General features: G+C 40.3%; 1 protein-coding gene across 2 annotated transcripts in view; it reads left to right on the top strand.

Moving 5' to 3' along the window:
* The window catches only part of LOC115199930 (nuclear receptor subfamily 5 group A member 2-like), a 31,155-nt gene extending 12,325 nt beyond the window's left edge, over window positions 1-18,830 (top strand). Inside the window, exons 5-7 of one of the 2 annotated variants that reach the window (XM_029762488.1) lie at window positions 1,140-1,259; window positions 2,230-2,377; window positions 17,609-18,830. In XM_029762488.1, the coding sequence (XP_029618348.1) occupies window positions 1,140-1,259; window positions 2,230-2,377; window positions 17,609-17,862 (522 nt within the window). In that variant the 3' untranslated portion in view covers window positions 17,863-18,830. The remainder of the gene's footprint in view (window positions 1-1,139; window positions 1,260-2,229; window positions 2,378-17,608) is intronic. The other variant, XM_029762489.1, reaches the window with a different exon arrangement.
* The last annotated feature ends 1,949 nt before the right edge of the window (window positions 18,831-20,779 follow it).

Here is a 20,779-nt window from a genome sequence, read left to right as displayed (position 1 = left end):
GTAGGCCCATATGCCTCTGAGGACCCATGTTCTGATGTAGTGATCAGTGGTCAGGAGTTACTGCAGTATCGTCAGTACTATGGTGTAAGACCTGACTGGGGAGGAGAATTCTGCCCCCGGACTCACAATGGTCTGAGACATAACATCAATGATAGTAATGGGGCTTTTGTTTTGAAATAATATCAGAGTAAATGGTCATCATATCTGATTTTATAAAATGTTATGTAATCTCATCTAGCTATGGGATTATGTTTATGGAAAATGTGAGAGCCTGTGTGTATCTGTGTGTATGTGAGTGTGTGTGTGTGTGTGAAATGTTGTGTCTGTGTCCGTGTGTGTGCCGAATCCTCCTTGAGAAAAAGTACAGTAGGTTGCTGTGCCCTTCAGCTTCCTTCCCATGACCCCTCCTGATGAATCAAGACGTTTTGTGTTGGTCCTGTAGCTCCAACCGGGAGCAAGATTGGACTTCTCCTCTGGACAGATATATAGTTTCATTCAAGGGGTAGTAATTCTGTCATCCCCGTGCCAGATGAATGTGTGTCCGGGTGCGGGACAGCGCTATTAGGGGGCTACAGCAACACTCTGTGTGTCACCAGCTGCAGAGCTGCAGAATTACTGACTGAGGCGTCCTTCGGCTCCCAGAGTAATATGTACTAGCAGTGAGGAGTGTCCAATCACCCCCCCCCCCCACACACCACACACCCCCGTCAGCTTTAATGGGCTGGCTAGGGGGGTGACGGAGGACACGGAGAGGTGAGGAGGTTGGAGAGGTCATCTCTGTGGCTCGTAAATGCAGCGTGATGAGACGCGAGACGCGAGACACTGACACCAGACCCAGACGCTGGAAATATGGCACAAGGACCCTCATCTTCCTCCCTGGGTTTTATAGTCACCCCATTTATCTGTCCACCTAGCTATGTGTGTTTCAGGTGGAACCACACTATCCCATGTGGATGCTAGCTTTTAAGGGGGTTGATGTTAGATTGATGCCCGCTTGAGATTGTAATATCAGTGTAGGCTGTTTTATTTGACATTGGATTTGACATTAGATTGGTTCTCCACTACCACTATGTTTTGCCATCTGTGTGGAATGAGTTTAAGCTTTGAGGTGACCTGCTGTTTTCTGTCTCCTCTTTGAGGTGGGGGATCAGATGAAGCTTCTTCACAACTGTTGGTCTGAGCTGCTGGTTCTGGACCATGTCTTCAGACAAGTGCAGCATGGGAAGGAGAGCAGCCTGTTGCTGGTTACTGGACAGGAGGTAAGCAGCCTCACAGTTCCAATAGAAAACTAATACAATGCTCATACATTCATGAATACCAGAAATACATACACAGTCACACACACATGCCTTCATCATGTAGTCATTACAAATATACAACCTCTATGGATAACAATAAATATTTGCGTAGATAGATTTATTTTGCAATAATGTGTATCTATATGGTAATTACTGCTATTACACTGTTCCAATGTAATTACCACACATTATTTCAGTGACACAATATAAAGTGGGACTATATCCACAAATAGATAGAGAGCCTACTGCTGTATGACCAAATGATGACCCACACAGATGCCTGCTCTTGTTTTTCCACATTTGGTCATGTTTGGAGATGCAGAACAGAACAGGAAAAAACAACCATCAGCTGACGGCTTCAGCTTGTCTCTGCAGCTTGTAACTGACGCCTGGCTTTGGGGAAGAGAGGGGAAACATTTGTTTTTATTTTTCTCTTGTTAAAATGGCATTATTTATTTCTCATAAGACAGCAATGGAAAACAGGGCATTTTTAGCTACAGACTAAGTTTGTGCGAACAGGAGGAAGTTTTATTATTTCTAGAAGCTACTATGGGAATTGGAGGATTTAACGTCCAATATGTTACATAACACTTAAATCTCATTAATTTAGAAAGTGGTGAGAAACTACAGCTATGGCTGTGATTGGAAGTCCCATAGGGCGGCGCACAATTGGCCCAGCGTCGTCCGGGTTAGGGTTTGGCCGGGGTAGGCTGTCATTGTAAATAAGAATTTGTTCTTAACTAACTTGCCTAGTTAATTAAAGGCTAAATATAGCTTTTGTATTTTTAAATACAGCTGACTCATTGTATGGCATCTATGTATCTGTATTGAAGTAATTCAGTAAATTTGTACTGTATGTGGTGTGTTTCCGGCACAATTTAAAGCCTGTATACAGCAAAACATCATGTTGTCCTCCGGTGTTGTGTTGCAGATGGATCTGTCATCCATGGGGTCCCAGGCGGGGCTGACTCTTTCAGGCCTGGTCCAAAGAGGACAGGTGCTGGCTGGGAGGCTGCTGACCCTGCAGGTGGACAGGAGAGAGGTTGCCTGCCTTAAGTTCCTCCTTCTCTTCAATCCCAGTGAGTAGACCACACACACACATATATATATATATTTGGACAACCCTACTCATTCCAGGGTTTTTCTTGATATTTACTAGTTTCTACATTGTAGAATAATAGTGAAGACATCAAAAGTATGAAATAACACATATGGAATCATGTAGTAACCAAAAAAGGGTTAAACAAATCAAAATATATTTTATATTTGAGATTCTTTAAAGTAGCCACCCTTTGCCTTGATGACAAATTTGCACACTCTTGGCATTCTCTCAACCAGCTTCATGAGGTAGTCACCTGGAATGCGTTTCAATTTACAGGTGTGTCTTGTTAAAATCTAATTTGTGGAATTTCTTTCCTGGTATACAGAACATAGCCCTATTTGGTAAAATACCAAGTCCATATTATGGCAAGAACAGCTCAAATAAGCAAAGAGAAATGACAGTCCATCATAATTTAAAGACATGAAGGTCAGTCAATCCGGAACTTTGAAAGTTTCTTCCAGTGCAGTCGCAAAAACCATCAAGCGCTTTGATGAAACTAGCTCTCACGAGGACCATCGCAGGAAAGGAAGACCCAGAGTTACCTTTGCTGCAGAGGATAGGTTCATTAGAGTTACCCGCCTCAGAAATTGCAGCCAAAATAAATGCTTCACAGAATTCAAGTAGCAGACACATCTCAACATCAACTGTTCAGAGGAGACTGCATGAGTCAGGCCTTCATGGTCGAATTGCATCTACATAGGTGGGAGGCTGCTTGGGCCAAGAAACACGAGCAATAGATATTAGACCGGTGGAAATCTGTCTTTGGTCCAAATGTAAGATTTTTGGTTCCAACTGCCGTGTCTTTGTGAGACGCAGAGTAGGTGAATGGATGATCTCCGCATGTGTGTTTCCCACCGTGAAGCATGGAGGAGGAGGTGTATCGTGTAGGGGTGCTTTGCTGGTGACACTGTCAGTGATTTATTTAGAATTCAAGGCACACTTAACCAGCATTGCTACCACAGCATTCTGCAGCGATACGCCATCCCATCTGTCCACAGCTGTCCTCAAAGCAAAGGATGGCTACTTTGAAGAATCTGTACTATAAAATAGATTTGGATTTGTTTTGATGTCTTCACTATTTTTCTACAATGTAGAAAATAGTAAAAAATAAAGAAACCCGTTGAATGAGTAGGTGTATCCAAACTTCTGACTGCTACTGTATATACACTGTATACTCTACCATATTAGATTATGATTATTAGTCTTATAATATATATATTATTAATATGCCATTTAGAAGACGCTTTTATCTAACGCGACTTACAGTCATGCATGCATACCGGTGACGTGCAGTGAGGTTGGTGGCTTGGTAGGCACTGGCTATTATCAAAGCCAGATTTACTCACAAATAAACCTTGAAGCCCAAGTTCACCATACAACAGATAGCTCCGACAACCAGAGTGACATAGGCTATGAACTGAGATTGACAAACAATTCTCACCAAATGTAAATACCAATGTAGACAAAATACAGAAGCGATAGCCTACGATGGCGCCATATTTGATATGATCTGACGAAATGACACTGAGCTCTGCCATAGACCGATGTAGCATCCACAGTTACAATGAATAGGTGGCACTGAAAGACCAATATATGGACACATTTCATCCGCAAACTCCATAGCCTTTCACAATGGATTTACAAATATTATTACACCTACATATATACACTCAAGGCCAGTTTATTAGGCACACCCCCCGTTCACAAAAATAGTTAGCTCCTACAGACAGTGAGTCATGTGGCAGTGGCTTGCTATATAGAACAGGCAGACTGGTATTGCGACATTCAGTTACTGTTCGACTGAACATTAAATTGGGCAACACAAGTGACCTAATTGACTTTGAGTGTGGTATAATCGTCCGTACCAGGCACGGCAGTTCCAGTATCTCAGAAACGCCCTGGCCTTTTCACACATGACAGTGTGCAGGGTTTCTCGAGAATGGTGCGGCAAAGAAAAAACATCCAGTCAGCGGCTGTCCTGTGGGCGAAAACAGCTCGTTGATGAGAGAAGTCGAAGGAGAAGAATCGTGCAAGCTAATAGGTGTGCCACAAACAGGCAAATAACGGCGCAGTACAACAGTGATGTGCAGAACGACATCTTGGAATACCCAACTCGTCGGTCCTTGTCAAGGATGGGCTATTGCAGCAGACAACCACACCTGTTTGCACTACTATCAGCTAAAAACAAGAAGAAGTGGCTCCAGTGGGCAGGCAATCACCAACCCTGGACAATTGAGGAGTGGAAAAACATTGCCTGGTCCGACAAATCCCGGTTCCTGTTGCGTCATGCTGATGGCAGAGTCAGGATTTGGCATAAGCAGCATGAGTCCATGGCGAAATCCGGACTGGTGTCAACGGTACAGGCTGGGGGCGGTGGAGTGATGGTGTGGCGAATGACCCGAAGAATTCAGGCTGTTCTGTAGGCAGAAGGGGGGTGTCTGACCCAGTACTAGATGGGTGTACCTAATAAACTGTAATTAATAAGTGTAATTAAGTGTAATTAATAAGGTTCTAACTAAATTATCATGTCAACAATTGAAATGACTGAAAAATGCCGTTCAGAACGTCAAAAAAGTGTCTCATCAAAACAAAAATGTTGCTTGATAAATGAAATGCATCAAAGGGATGTTGTCCGTAAATCCAAACCATAAACAGCTAGACTACTTTAGGAAATGAAATATATATTAAAGCCACTAAAGTATAGACAATGGTGAAAATGAGGAAGTAAGCTACAAAGTAAAATCTTTTATAAAGGTTTCTGCAAGAACAGCGCCTCGGGGCTGTCCTATCATGTGATAGCCTACAGGTTAACTCTGTGGTGCTGAATGGACAGCAGCACTATTCTGAATGGACAGCAGCACTAAACAAATATTGCATATAAGCCTACCTTTACTTGTAAATGAAGTACAACAGGGTGAACCTCTTGGTAACAGGGTTGTATAAGTCTTATTTCATCCTTTGGAGTTTGAAAAGTCTCTCAGTCTCAATTGACACGAGGACCAAGGATGCTGCAGTTGTACTTCCCCAACACTCCCAACACCTCATCAGCAAAGGCTGTAGCTCGTTTGTCATGCTTACATCATCAAATCCCCAAAGTCACATAACGCAACATCACAGAGATCTGGGCTTTGTTTGTAACATCTTTGGTCTCATCTACTTCTACCGCATCAAATGGGCCCGCATTAGGAGGATGTCCTTTCGAATCACGTCACTGACTGCTTCAATCAAATCATCCTGTATTCTGTTTGATGTACCCAAAAACACTGTGGAAGTCTCCAGGTGTCTAGCTAACCTTTCATCTTTTTCAGCAAAGGTATACAATAACGCTACATAGTTGCTACGATTACATGAGCTTGTACTCTAATCATTACCGTGAAATTCAAACTCTTGTTTCCCTCGGTAGCATGTTGCTCTAATAAGGTCCTTCAAAATGTTTTCCCGCTAATTGATTGCATTTTTTAACATTCGCGCTTATAGCCTTCTGCAATGTGCTAATTGCTGCGCTTATGTGAAACAATTGCCTAATAGGTTATGAACATTTTAAGCTAAACGATCAGCCTCGTTGCTTTTAAAAAAAAATTATGCATGTGGTTGTATTAATTTAGGATCTATTGGATCCCACAACTGGCCCAGAGTATGTTTGCCCAGAGTATTTTTGAATATTTATTTATCGCACAGAAGGACAAGTTGGCCAACAGAATAGGTCAACTTTTGTACTATGGGGGATAGTAGATTGACATAGGCTAGTGCTTTTGCTGTTCGTCAGGCCTACTCTTGTTGGCTGACTAACAGTAGGCTAAATGTGGACAGTTCTAACATCTTCAATATGCGCCTCGGAATTCGATAAGAGGGACAGTTACGTCCCGAATGTGTCTGTCTTCATTCACTTGTAGCCTACTTCACTAAAATGCCTGTGAGAAAGGACCCGATTACGTGACGGCATTGGCTACATCTGAGAGAGCAATGTGCGTGAGAAGGGGATTATGGGCGAGCCTTAGGGGGCCTGGCCCGCCGTACTGCACCTTCTTGCCCGTCCAAATACAATATTGAAATATACACTACCGTTCAAAAGTTTGGGGTCACTTAGAAATGTCCTTGTTTTTGAAAGAAAAGCACATTTTTGGTCCATTAAAATAACATCAAATTGATCAGAAATACAGTGTAGACATTGTTAATGTTGTAAATGACTATTGTTGCTGGAAACTGCAGATTGTTTATGGAATATCTACATAGGTGTACAGAGGCCCATTAACAGCAACCACCACTCCTGTGTTCCAATGGCATGTTCTGTTAGCTAATCCAAGTTTATAATTTTAAAAGGCTAATTGATCATTAGAAAACCCTTTTATAATTATGTTAGCACAGCTGAAACATGTTGTCCTGGTTAAAGAAGCAATAAAACTGGCCTTCTTTAGACTAGCTGAGTATCTGGAGCATCATCATTTGTGGGTTCAATTACAGGCTTAAAAATGGCCAGGAACAAAGAAGTTTCTCCTGAAACTCATCAGTCTATTCTTGTTCTGAGAAATGAAGGCTATCGCATGAGAGAAATTGCCAAGAAACTGAAGATCTCGTACAATGCTGTGTACTACTCCCTTCACAGAACAGCGCAAACTGGCTCTAACCAGAATAGAAAGAGGAGTGGGAGGCCCCGGTGCACAATTGAGCAAGAGGACAAGTACATTAGAGTGTCTAGTATGAGTAACAGACACCTCACAAGTCCTCGAATGACAAAGGTCAGCAAGGCTGTAATTTCTGTAAATGAAGGATTCTTTGACGAATGCAAAGTTTGAAGGACACAATTATTATTTCAATTAAAAATAATTATTTATAACCTTGTCAATGTCTTGACTATATTTCCTATTCCTCTTCCTAAACTTAATTTCATGTATGTTTTCATGGAAAACAAGGACATTTCTAAGTGATCCCAAACTTTTGAACGGTAGTGTATATAATTTATTTCACCGAGACGCGCACCAACAAAAAGGCACATCAATCTCAGATAAAGCATCCGTGCGAGCAAAACAGCCACCCCCTGTTTTGGTAAGTGTATAGACCATGCATTTGATGCTGTCTGGATAAAAATAGTATTGCTGTAACGAGTGTCGTAATGATCAGACCAAAACGCAACGGGAACGTGTATACTCATCTTCTTTTTAATGTGAAGAAGGAAAAACAAACAAATCACGTATACAAAACAAACGAACGACACTAACAGTCCTGTCAGGTGCTCAGACACTAAACAGGAGACAACTACCCACAAATACCATAGATAAAAACACCCCTCTTAAATAAGACCTTCAATTAGAAGCAACGAGGAGCAGCTGCTTCCAATTGAAGGTCAACACCATTAACTAAACATAGACAGAACGACTAGAACTAACATAGAAATAAACTAACAAGAACATAGCCTAAAAACCCTGGAATACTCTAAACAAACACCCCTCTTACATAATAACATAACCCAACAAACCCCGAACCACATAAAACAAACACCCCCTGCCACGTCCTGACCAAACTACAATAACAAATAACCCCTTTACTGGTCAGAACATGACAATTGCATGCCATACTATTTCTGTCCAGAAAGCGTCAGATACATGTGCTACAGATAGCAAGACAGAGGGGCATGTAAAATATTTGAGTATAATTTAAAATGTTGATACAAGAAGAAGGGGAGGGGTGTGTGGCGAAGATATGGCATGTCTCTCTCCAAAATACATGCACTCAGCTCTTCGTAATGTGTTTAGCTGTCTCCCGCCAATTCTTGCGCATAATTGTTTCATTGTGTGAATTGTTACATATGTCACCGGTAGGCCTAGTAAATGTACCGTTAATCACTGGAATTTGGGTACATTAATTTATGTTAATGAATGTATCAGTTACAGTAATTTACTGTTCTCATTCTCGGAGTGGAAACGTTTGCAGAGTTCACAACCTGCTGCACTTGTGAGAAACATTATCACAGTGCTGTGCCATTTATCACAGTGCTACAATCTAAAGAGAAAAGATTCCTTGAGTATCCTTTAGGGGTTCTTCAAATTGAAACTCTTATTAATAATAATAATAATAATAATAATAATAATACGCATAACAATAACAATAACCCAATATTTTAGTTCTCAGTGTTTATTATGATTTAAGTGGCAAAGCAGAGTAAAAAAGAAGCAGAGCCCCAAGTCCAATTGGTATTTCCTCTGGCGTGTTGATGATAATGTATTGATGTTCTCTGTATCTATAGCCAGAATGATTTTGTAGTGCATGGTGATCTAACAGGTTTCCTGTTATATTCATCAGAGGTGTAGGCAGGGTGAAGTCTGTGAATCCAAAAAAATAGTAATTATACAGATGATTAACAAAACATGTACAGGACAGAATTCATACCTTGGTTTTTGTGGTTAATGTGAATGAAAAAAACTGTTTTGTTGATGGTTTTCATAAACATACCTTGTCCATAATGTAAAGGCCTATGGGATATTCATTGAAGAGGTAAAGGAGGAGGATGGTAAATGTGATCAGCATAACATACCAATACCAATTGACATACCTTTGTATGCCTCCTACTCTGTATACCTGCAGACACAGACAAAAAAGTGAGCAGTTCAGTCATCTGCACCCAATACAGCTAGCCCATTCATATAGCCAAGCATCACACAGAACACATCCACAGCCAAACTCATTCCATAAACCAGTCTAAATAACAGGTTGCGCTGACAACAAACAAAACATAAGTGAGCGACCTAACAGCTAGACTAGTTTACAATGTACCACATCTCTGGTGAGCACAAGAGACTAATGTAATGTTGTTTAGAAAATAAATGTGTGTCAGCTAAGCTAACAGCAACTAAAGTCTTTATGATGGCAGACATGTTTGTTTATATTTGACTTGGCGAAAACTCCCTAATCCCAGAATGCCATTCACTATAAGACGCAAATAAACAAAGTCAAAGATGGCTGCACTCATTGCCTGAAAAATCTGAATTTAGTTGAGCCACTGTTCAGCATATTACAAATCGTCAATGTACTTGTTACAGTGTACAGTATACAAGAACCGGAGCACATTACTTGACAAGTCGTTTACTGTTTTTGACAAATCACAACGCAAATAAAATGTTTTCACCTCACAGATCATCACACCAAATACAAGCCTACTGCCTAGCATAACCGTAGCGAGAACACTAAACAGCGATAAAAACATTTTAGGGGGGTTAATTTAATTTGTTGGGGTTTTTCAAGTCCATGGGGTGTAGAAATGGGGGAAGGTATCATGGGGGGATATGATGCAGGAAATATTACTTTGATGGGGGATATATCAATTAATGGGGGGCAAACACAAGAGAAGATTATACGCTAAATAAAAATAAAACCCCTGGAAAGGGGGGTCTGAGATAGCAACCCTGAGGTACCAAAGTTACAATCTGATGCAGAGTTCAAAACAACTGGGAACTGGGAAATCTCAGACTTCCGCCTTCAGTGCATTCAAGACAACAAGGAACTCAGAAAAAAACGAGCTCCGACTGGGAAAAAAAAACGCTTTTACCGGTCATCCAATTCAGAATCTCTTTCTACAGCTCCGACTTTCCGACCTGAAGATCATTGACGTCATGATTTTACCTAGTATTCACAGTTGTCTTGAAAGCACCATAAGTCAGTTGAGTGGTCTATCCCTTGTTATAACATCTTTGGTCTGACAGACGCTTACATGACAACCAGAATGCATTGTATGATGTCAACAAACATGGTGCCACACATAGCTGGCAAATAGCTTAGCATTAGCTCATCATAATCAGTACAACATTCAAAAAAGTATTTTACACACATCATATGTGTCCATTACAATCTATGCAAGAATCGTAATGCATGATTTGTCACCAGTACTTGAAAACATGTTAATAAAACAGTAAATACATTATGATCCATACATATGGTGTGCTACAGCAGAAACGACTACACGATATACAGAAAATAAGCCACTTACTTTGATAGGATTGCATTCATGTCCAAAGTGGCGCCAACAACTATGAAGGCAATGTGGGAAATGTGCTGGGAAAATGTTTTTGCAAGGCCTGTTTTGACTAGAGATGCACAATGTCTTCATACTTGATCTTGGGAAACACTAGGGAAGTGATTGGGCTCTTGTTGAAGAGAGAAGTTTGTCTGCTCAGTAAAGCCTCAAACATAAATGGTCCGCAACAGTGAAATTAGTTACTTTTTATGCGAATTAATGAGGAGGTGGAACACACCTCAATTCAAACTGTTGTTAGAAAAATAAACTTGTTAGAAAATAATTTTAAATTGACGTTTGCATCCCACCCTAGTCAACAGCCAGTGGAATCGCGTGGCGCGAAATACAAATACCTCAAAAATGCTATAACTTCAATTTCTCAAACATATGACTATTTTACACCATTTTAAATATAAGACTCTCGTTAATCTAACCACGTTGTCCGATTTGATTTCAAAAAGGCTTTACAGCGAAAGCAAAACATTAGATTATGTCAGGAGAGTACCCTGCCAAAAATAATCACACAGCCATTTTCAAAGCAAGCATATGTCACAAAAACCAAAACCACAGCTAAATGCAGCACTAACCTTTGATGATCTTCATCAGATGACACTCCTAGGACATTATGTTATACAATACATGCATGTTTTGTTCAATCAAGTTCATATTTATATCAAAAACCAGCTTTTTACATTAGCATGTGATGTTCAGAACTAGCATACCCACCGAAAACATCCGGTGAATTTACTAAATTACTCATGATAAACGTTGACAAAATACATAACAATTATTTTAAGAATTATAGATACAGAACTCCTTTATGCAAACGCTATGTCCGATTTTAAAATAGCTTTTCGGCGAAAGCACATTTTGCAATATTCTGAGTACATAGCTCGGCCATCACAGGCTAGCTAATTTGACACCCACCAAGTTTGGGGCAACCTAAACTCAGAATTACTATTAGAAAAATTGGATTACCTTTGCTGTTCTTCGTCAGAATGCACTCCCAGGACTTCTACTTCAACAACAAATGTTGTTTTGGTTCCAAATAATCCATAGTTATATCCAAATACCTCCGTTTTGTTCGTGCGTTCAGGTCACTATCCGAAGGGTAACGCGCGAGTGCATTTCGTGACAAAAAATTTCAAAATATTCCATTACCGTACTTAGAAGCATGTCAAACGCTGTTTAAAATCAATTTTTATGCTATTTTTCTCGTAAAATAGCGATAATATTCCAACCGGACAACGTTGTATTCATTCAAAGACTGAAAGAAAAAAATGGAGAAGTCTCGTGAATGCGCATCTCAGTCTCACTGTCCCCAGGCAGGCCACTTACAAACTCTGCTGCTGTACTTTGCCCAGAGACAGGAGACACGTCATTCTGCTTTCTGAACGCTTTAGAGAGCCAAGGGAAGCCTTAGAAAGTGTCACGTAACAGCACAGATGCTGTATTTTTGATAGAGATGCAACAGAAGGACAACAAATTGTCAGACAGGGCACTTCCTGCATGGAATCTTCTCAGGTTTTGGCCTGCCATATGAGTTCTGTTATACACAGACATCATTCAAACAGTTTTAGAAACTTGTGTTTTCTATCCAAATCTACTAATTATATGCATATTCTCATTTCTGGGCAAGAGTAGTAACCAGTTTAAATCGGGTACGTTTTTTATCCGGCCGTGAAAATACTGCCCCCTAACCCCAACAGGTTAAAACATAGCCTATAAATAATTAGCAGGCAGCGTGCCTTGGTTTGAGGGCAGCACGGGTAACGGTCCTGTTATGTAACAATCACATTTTGGAACAGTGACAGCATACTGACATCACCTGCATGAAAACAAAATCAGGCAGGGGCGATGGTTAGAGATATTTGGAACTCGCGTGATAAAGCTAAATTGAGGAGATCTTTACATTTTTCAGTTAAGTGCCTGCATCTGTTGTACTTTCATATTCAAATCCAAATGTTTCAGTTGGGCAACTAATGAGGCTCCTCGATGAACCCCACCTCCTATGGGGTTCTTGGAAGAAGCTTTTGGGGACAATTCAGTGTCAAGAACCCAAAGGTTCTTTGAAGAACTTTGAGGATCTTAGGGGAACCCTTGTTGAACCCCTAATTTTTAGAGTGCTACATCATACGGGCCAGATTTCTGCCTGCTTGAACGTCAATAACTCAGATACACATGAAAACATGAAATTACGAAATTACCCAAGGAATCGATAGAATATCACTCATAGATGCACAAAAACAATATAACATCCAAAATGGGTGAACCTTTCCTTTAACTCATCACTCCCACCACTAATAAACTAAGCTTCTCCTTAATTTTTTCTTCACCTCACACAGTAAATCAACTAAGTCTGTTTTTTAACATCCATTGAGAATGATACTAGTTCCTCACAGTATTTGAAAAATCTTTCCAACACTCTCCTGGCCTTGATAATTACAAACCCTCGATGTGAAAGAGCAAAAAATTGTGATCTGATGATCCCGTATCCAGTGGAAACGTCATAAAAAACTGCTGTCTGTCCCGAGCTCACTGGTGCTGTCACAATTGTCGTAAGGAGTGGACCAAAACGCAGCAGGAAAATGTATACTCATCCTCTTTTTTTATTTGAAGAAGGAAAAACAAAATAAACACGTATACAAAACAAACGACTCCAAACAGTCCCGTCAGGTGCAACAAACAATAAACCAGGAAATAACTACCCACAAACCCCCATAGAACAAACACCCCTATAAATAGGACCTTCAATCAGAGGCAACGAGAAGCAGCTGTCTCCAATTGAAGGTCAACCCAATAAACACAACATAGAAATAGACCAACTAGAAATAACATAGAAATACACTAACAAAGAACATAACCCAAACAACCCCGAAACACCCTAAACAAACACCCCCTGCCACGCCCTGACCAAACTACAATAACAAACAACCCTTTTACTGGTCAGGACGTGACAGGTGCAGGAAAGTCTGAGGGCCCAAAATAGCCTAGTTGGTACAATGTTGCAAGTTTGCTAGTGACAGCTTTGGGCTAGACCCAGTTAATTGATTTGATACGTTGCACTTCACTAGCATAGCTAAAGTCAAGACAGATAGAAAGGGAGGCAGACAGGTGGAGTAGATAGATTAATGCGATTGAAGGAACGTGAACTTTCATCAGGGTATTTTCTACTGTTTATTTGTCGGCTTAGGCCTATGTATTTGATGAATGAAGTTATAGACCTACTGCTGCATTGACCTATAGGCTATCTCTGAGTTACATGCAGGCATTTTCCCCCCCGCCATTAGATCACAGTGTTTCAATGTGCCAATATAGCAGAGGCTGGTGGTCTCGCATTAGTTACATTTTTGTCATTTTAATTCAGATTTTTATGATTATTCACGTGACAATGATTTTGAGAAATGAGAACGTTATTATTGAAATGAAACTGTTCCACGAAAAATAATCATAACTGGCATGCAGATCGGTAGAAATGGTAGGATAATTGGTCTTTACTATAACACCCATAAAAAAAAAACAATAACGTGACCCCCTATGGAAATATGCCTGCCCTGGCATACCCTGATGCCTGTCCTTAGGTTTTGAGGCAGTTTTAACATTTGCTTTTTTTTTTGCACATAAAAAAACTTCAGAATAATTTCGAAAAAACATGAAATAACAAAAATAATGACAGTTTTATATAATTTTATTTTCTATTTGTCTTTTCATAACAGCTTTTTAAATTAGATTATCACAGTGTAAGCACTGGCTACACTGCCTACCCTGACTGCACGACATACAGCTCATGTATAGCTCATTACAGCCAGTCCAAGAATGGAATAGATTTGTGATAGACCACATAACAGGACTTTTTTCTCATCCTTGAAAATTATTATGGCCTTTCAAGTCCTGAATTTGATTAGGTTTGAAGTACTTCTACACACTTTTTTGTAATGTTGCTGTGGTTTGGGCAAATAACTTTTTCAAAAGCTTTGTTGGAAATAGGTTTTAGTTGACAAGATGGTTCGGATCTATTCAACCCACGCTGTCCCATTTATTTTGAAAGGCAGTAGTGACATTTTAAATGGAAATGTCACAGCCATTGATATATTTTTCCAGAAGGATCCGACTGTTGTCTGAACCAAGCCTTTATTCTCAGGTAAATTCACTTAATTAAATGCAGCGCCTTGTCAAAAGGCAACATTAACAAAGAAGACAACTCTACCCATTATTCTGTAATAGCACTCAATGGAACAATAATGGATGGGCCTATCATTGGATAGTCTGACTGACATTCATGCAGTGCCTTCTGCATATGTTGTGTGTATAGACAGCAGTTGCCCAGATTCCCTTAAGCGACTGGTATTTAGAGCCAGCGAGCTGGGAACAAAAGGCTTTAGAATAATAAGAGCACTCGTCACAGGCAGAAAATATTACCATCTCCGTTGAATGTTTCATTCTCTCGCTCTCTCTCCCTCGTCTTTCAATCAATGAGTCAGGTTTATCAGGCATTTTAGTTGCCCTTAAGCGTTTTGAAAAGATTATTCAAAATATTGAATTACTATATGAATACTTCTCCTGGCAAGACTCAGCTGATGCTGAATAGAAGTCCATTTGATGGTCTAGCTATTGTCTCACACACACACACACACACACACACACACACACACACACACACACACACACACACACACACACACACACACACACACACACACACACACACACACACACACACACACACACACACACACACACTCACACAAACACAACCAACACTGCTGACCCACATCTCAACAAGATGCTGATGCTAAGACTTAACACTGGGATTTGAGGAACAGTTTCAAATAAATGTATCAATATTCTCCCATTTATGTGATCATCTAGAGCAGTGGTTCGCATACTTTTTATAATCCGGTACCCCTTCAAAACATTCAACCTCCAGCTGCGTACCCCCTCTAGCACCAGGGTCAGCGCACTCTCAAATGTTGTTTTTTGCCATCATTGTAAGCCTGCCACACACACGCTATATGATGCATTTTTTAAACATAAGAATGAGTGTGAGTTTTTGTCACAACCCGGGTCGTGGGAGGTGACAAAGAGCTCTTATAGGACCAGGGCACAAATGATAATAATACTCAATAATTTTGCTCTTACATATAAAACCTCATTGAAAATTGTGAATAACTCACCACAGGTTAATGAGAAGGGTGTGCTTGAAAGGATGCTCATAACGCTGCAATGTTGGGCTGTATTGGAGAGAGTCTCAGTCTTAAATCATTTTTCACACACAGTCTGTGCCTGTATTTAGTTTTCATGCTAGTGAGGGCTGAGAATCCACTCTCACATAGGTATGTGGTTGCAAAGGCAATCAGTGTCTTAACAGCGTGATTTGCCAAGGCAAGAAACTCTAAGCGCAGCCCTAACCAGAAATCTGGCAGTGGGTTCTGATTAAATTCAATTTTCACAAAACCGCTTGTTGCAATTTCGATGAGGCTCTCTTGTTCAGATATCGGTAAGTGGACCGGAGGCAGGGCATGAAAGGTATAACGAATCCAGTTGTTTGTGTAGTCCATTTTGGGAAAGTACCTGCGTAATTTGTAAGTCGCTCTGGATAAGAGCGTCTGCTAAATGACTTAAATGTAATGTAAATGTAATTGCGCACCCAGCTCACTCAGGTGCTTCTCTATATCACATTGTCCGTAAGCTTTCATTTGCATACAAAAAATCATACAATGATGGAAAGACCTGTGTGTTGTCCTTGTTAATGCAGACAGAAAAGAGCTCCAACTTCTTAATTATAGGCTCAATTTTGTCCCGCACATTGAATGTAGTTGCGGAGAGTCCCTGTAATCCGAGATTCAGATCATTCAGGCGAGAAAAAACATCACCCAGAAAGGCCAGTCGTGTGAGAAACTTATCATCATTCAAGCGGTCAGACAAGTGAAAATGATGGTCAGTAAAGAAAACTTTAAGCTCGTCTCTCAATTAAAAAAAATGTGTCAATACTTTGCCCCTTGATAACCAGCACACTTCTGTATGTTGTAAAAGCGTTACATGGTCGCTGCCCATATCATTGCTTAATGCAGAAAATACACAGGAGTTCAGGGGCCTTGCTTTAACAAAGTTAAACATTTTCACTGTAGTGTCCAAAACATCTTTCAAGCTGTCAGGCATTCCCTTGGCAGCAAGAGCCTCTCGGTGGATGCTGCAGTGTACCCAAGTGTACCCAATTGCTTGCACGCGCATTACCACTCCACTATGTCTCCCTGTCATGGCTTTTGCGCCATCAGTACAGATACCAACACATCTTGACCACCAAAGTCCATTTGATGTCACAAAGCTGTCCAGTACTTTAAAAATTTCCTCTCATGATGTCTTGGTTTCCAGTGGTTTGCAGAAGAGGATGTCTTCCTTAATTGACCCCCCCATAAACGTAACGGACATATACCAGGAGCTGTGCCAGGCCCGCTACATCTGTTGACTCATCCAGCTGCAGCGCGTATAATTCACTGGCTTGTATGCGAAGCAGTCATTGTTTCAAAACATCTCCTGCCATGTCACTGATGCATCGTGAAACAGTGTTGTTTGATGAAGACATTGTCTGTATAGTTTTTATGGTCTTTTCCCCCAGCATTGTCCCAGCCATATCCGCTGCAGCAGGAAGAATGAAGTCCTCCACAATAGTATGGGGCTTGCCTGTCCTAGCCACTCGGTAGTTCACCATATAAGACGCTTATAGCCCCTTCTTATTAATGGTATCTGTTGCTTTTATACGTCTTACTACTCGAAAGTTGTCTTTATTCTCGCTCAAAAAACTCACGTGGCTTATTTTTCAAATTGTCATGTTTCATTTCTAAATGTCTGCGTAAGAGTGAAGGTTTCCCGCGAGAGAGTAACGGTTCATGTGATTGCATGTTAATTATTTGACTAGGCTACCTGTATTTGACATTTCGCTGAACACTAGATGGTTTAATTTTATTTTTGGCAGTGAAACGAGGCTACTCAGGTGAGAAAAAAACCTCACCCAAATGTATAGCCTCATTGGAAAATATAAATGTACTGTTTGAAAACGTGAAAAAAAATGTATATATATATTTTAAATGTGAATCACATTTTTTTGGCGTACCCCCGATGGTATTGCACGTACCCCAGTTTGGGAATACCTGATCTAGAGAGTAATTGAATCCCCTTAATGCTCTTTCCTATGTCCCTGTCCAGATGTAAAGCTGTTGGAGAATCAAGCATTTGTGGAGAGTGTTCAGGAGCAGGTGAATGGGGCTCTGCTGGAATACACTCTGTGCACCTACCCCCTATACCTGGACAAGTTCAGCCAGCTGGTGATGCGTCTGCCAGAGCTGCGAGCCCTCAGCACCCAGGCAGAGGACTACCTGTGCTACAAACACCTGAGTGGGGAGGTGCCCTGCAACAACCTGCTCATCGAGATGCTGCTTGCCAAGAGGGCCTCTGTATGAGCACCACGCTACCATCACTATACACCAACAGACTGTCTGTGGGACTGAAGCTGTGGAAGCCAGACAGGGTTTACGATTACAGCCCAGAGAGAATGATGTGTGTGTTTCTGTGTGTGCGTGTGCATGCGTGCGTGCGTGAGCAACCCCTCTGTCCCAGGTGTGTGTAAACAGAATATGGACTTGTGTTTTTGGCAGTTCTTTAAATGTACATAGATAACATTTACAAAGGAAGCTTTGTTATGATACTGTACGTAAATGTAACTTTCACCTTTTGTTGAATTCAGCAGAGTGAGGTGTTATATCAGAGCTAGTGGAGATATTTCAGATTCTTCAGATGAAAGAGGCACTAGGACACCCGTCATTCAGAATTGTCCTAGCCTTTCAAATATAGTGTAAACACTACATTTATTTGAGCACTTGTTCCTTTGTAAATTGTCACTTTACCACAAAAAATAGTTGTGTGAAAAATAAGTTATGTTCAATATATATATTTTTTCTATTAGATATTGATATTCTAATATATTAACTACACGTGTTTACAAGAATCACATAAGCACACTCATATTCAGTTTAACTCTAGAGTCGATGTCTTTGCCCCTGTGGAAATCAAATTAGCATAAGCTAGAGATATATTTTTTGTTGTTTCATTGGATGCGTCTCAATCCATCGCATCCCCCGATGTCGCACTGCTGCATCTGTGGTGGAAGGTGACAGAGCTAGAGCGGTGTTTGTCAGACTATGAGACATCCCATCTGTGGTGGAAGGTGACAGAGCTAGAGCGGTGTTTGTCAGACCATGAGACATCCCGAAAATCAGTCTTCTCACAAAAATCACCTCTATGGAAAGATGAGACTCTCACAAACACAAACATGTCAGTTGGTCTGCTCTAGGACACCCACAGGCCTCACAAGACATGTCTGAAGGTCCCCCGGTACCAGTTGAAAAAATGTATGGAATGTATGGAGACTGTTTAGTGCCAAAAATAAGGGGTTAAATACATGTAAAAAAATTAATAATAATTCCTGATCATTCTTATATCTCTCAGATGTAGGACAGACACTTCAGAACACATTTTAATTTTTTTTTTTGTGGGGGACTATCTGTTGTTCCATGTAGTAAATCTATTATTCAATGCTTTTAAGGCCAAAAATAGCAGTAAGGCCAAAAATATTTTTCATCAAATAATTGTTTAATATTTTTGTTGTGGATACTTCAAGGGGTCTTAAACTTCAAAATCAAATAGCTAAATTATCCTTGGTATGACCTTCTTAAAACAATTCCATATAGTTTAGTAGAACACCCCGGGTGGGTTAAAGACAGTCTGTTACTCCAATGAGATATTTGCTTAAAGTGATAGAAAGAGAGAGAGAAACAGTGGAGATGGAAAATGTGGCACTGATGTGTGGGACAGAATGAAAGGAAGCCATCTTTGTCTGCAGCCATTTCTTATTAACAAATGACTGGAGGAGGGCCTCATAAAGAGAAGCCCACATGTGAGGACAGAAAAAGGAACAACAAAGAAAGCAATCTCTTATTAAGTAGACATGTTAAACATGACGCTTTACGGTGTAAATCCTCTTCTTACCAAAGAGCTGTCTACCCTGGCAACAGAGCCAGGTCAAGGATAGGGGGTTGTGCACTGTGGATGTTCTCCAGTCCTTTTGTAGTCACAGAATGAATGAAAACATGCAATTGGCGATGTATGCAATGTTTGCTTTCCAAGGTAAACGTGAAGGAGATATAGGGAAAGTGTAAAGAGAATATAGACCAATCGTACTTGAGAAATGGCAGATGAAGTGCAAAACAACAAGTATCAGAATTGCAAGGAATGAGGAACAACATCAACAAAAACAACATGTAACACGCACATATCTGTAATTTCAGCACATAGTGAAGCAACATGTTTGAATTGGTCCCTCATACAGACATGGCAGGGTTGGCTCTTTTAACTTCTTCTAGACAATCATAACACTTGCCTTAAGATAACCCTGACCTGTCTGTCATTGAATATATGGACCATGGTTTAGTAACTGATATGAATGTCATCTGTACCTCTCCGCTGTAGTACATTTGAAATGGGAAACATGAGAAGATTAACACAGTGAGCTATACCAAGCTCAGATCTTTCAACAAACAGACGTCTCTGTTTTTAATTGGTTATCTTGATGTTGCTTTTGCTTCTATTGTGTTTCACCATTATCTGTGAGGTCCCAGTCTTAGTTGTTTTTGGTGATGAGGTCTGTTTATAGTCCTCATTCTCAAACTGTCTGTGCTGGTCCACTTTGTTTCCTCTCTCAGCAATTTGAATGCTTTTCAAACAGAAACAATCAAAATGTTTTTTTTTTTCTTGAAATATATTTTAATGTAATAGCATCAAACCAATAAATGCAATTAAGTAAAGCTCTACTTATGTGTTGTCCATTTCCATTGAACCATCCCGCTATTGTTCAATGACATTGGGGTCATATATACCTAATACATTCTTTTAAAATACTCGGGAGGCTATCCAGGATAGTGGTAGCAATTTATGAGTCATGACAACGTAATTCTTAGTAACGTGAAAGTCTGTGGTTTTTTGGCAGATAAGCCAGTGCTACTTCACAAATACATGTGTAAATGTACATTTCAGCCAATGACTACAAAGGGCACAAAGATTGGAGGCCATTAACAGTAATTAAACAATACATTTGAGGAACAAAGTATAAGGGCTTTGGAAAACCTAGCGTTTTCATACAAATCTTACAGTGTATTGTCACAAAACAGATTAACTAGCATGCTAATACTGTTGCACTCGCTAAGTATAGGGGTCTTAGGTCTAGTCAACTGGTCTCTAACCTAATTTAAGATGTGTATATATGTGAGAAATCAGTGTATGAGGACAGTGTTGTACAGTGAGGGAAAAAAGTATTTGATCCCC

Source organism: Salmo trutta, chromosome 9 (genome assembly GCF_901001165.1).
Source record: "Salmo trutta chromosome 9, fSalTru1.1, whole genome shotgun sequence".
Classification (NCBI taxonomy): Eukaryota; Metazoa; Chordata; class Actinopteri; order Salmoniformes; family Salmonidae; genus Salmo; species Salmo trutta.
Note: the sequence above shows the minus strand (reverse complement) of the source record. Positions and strands in the feature narration are given on the sequence as shown.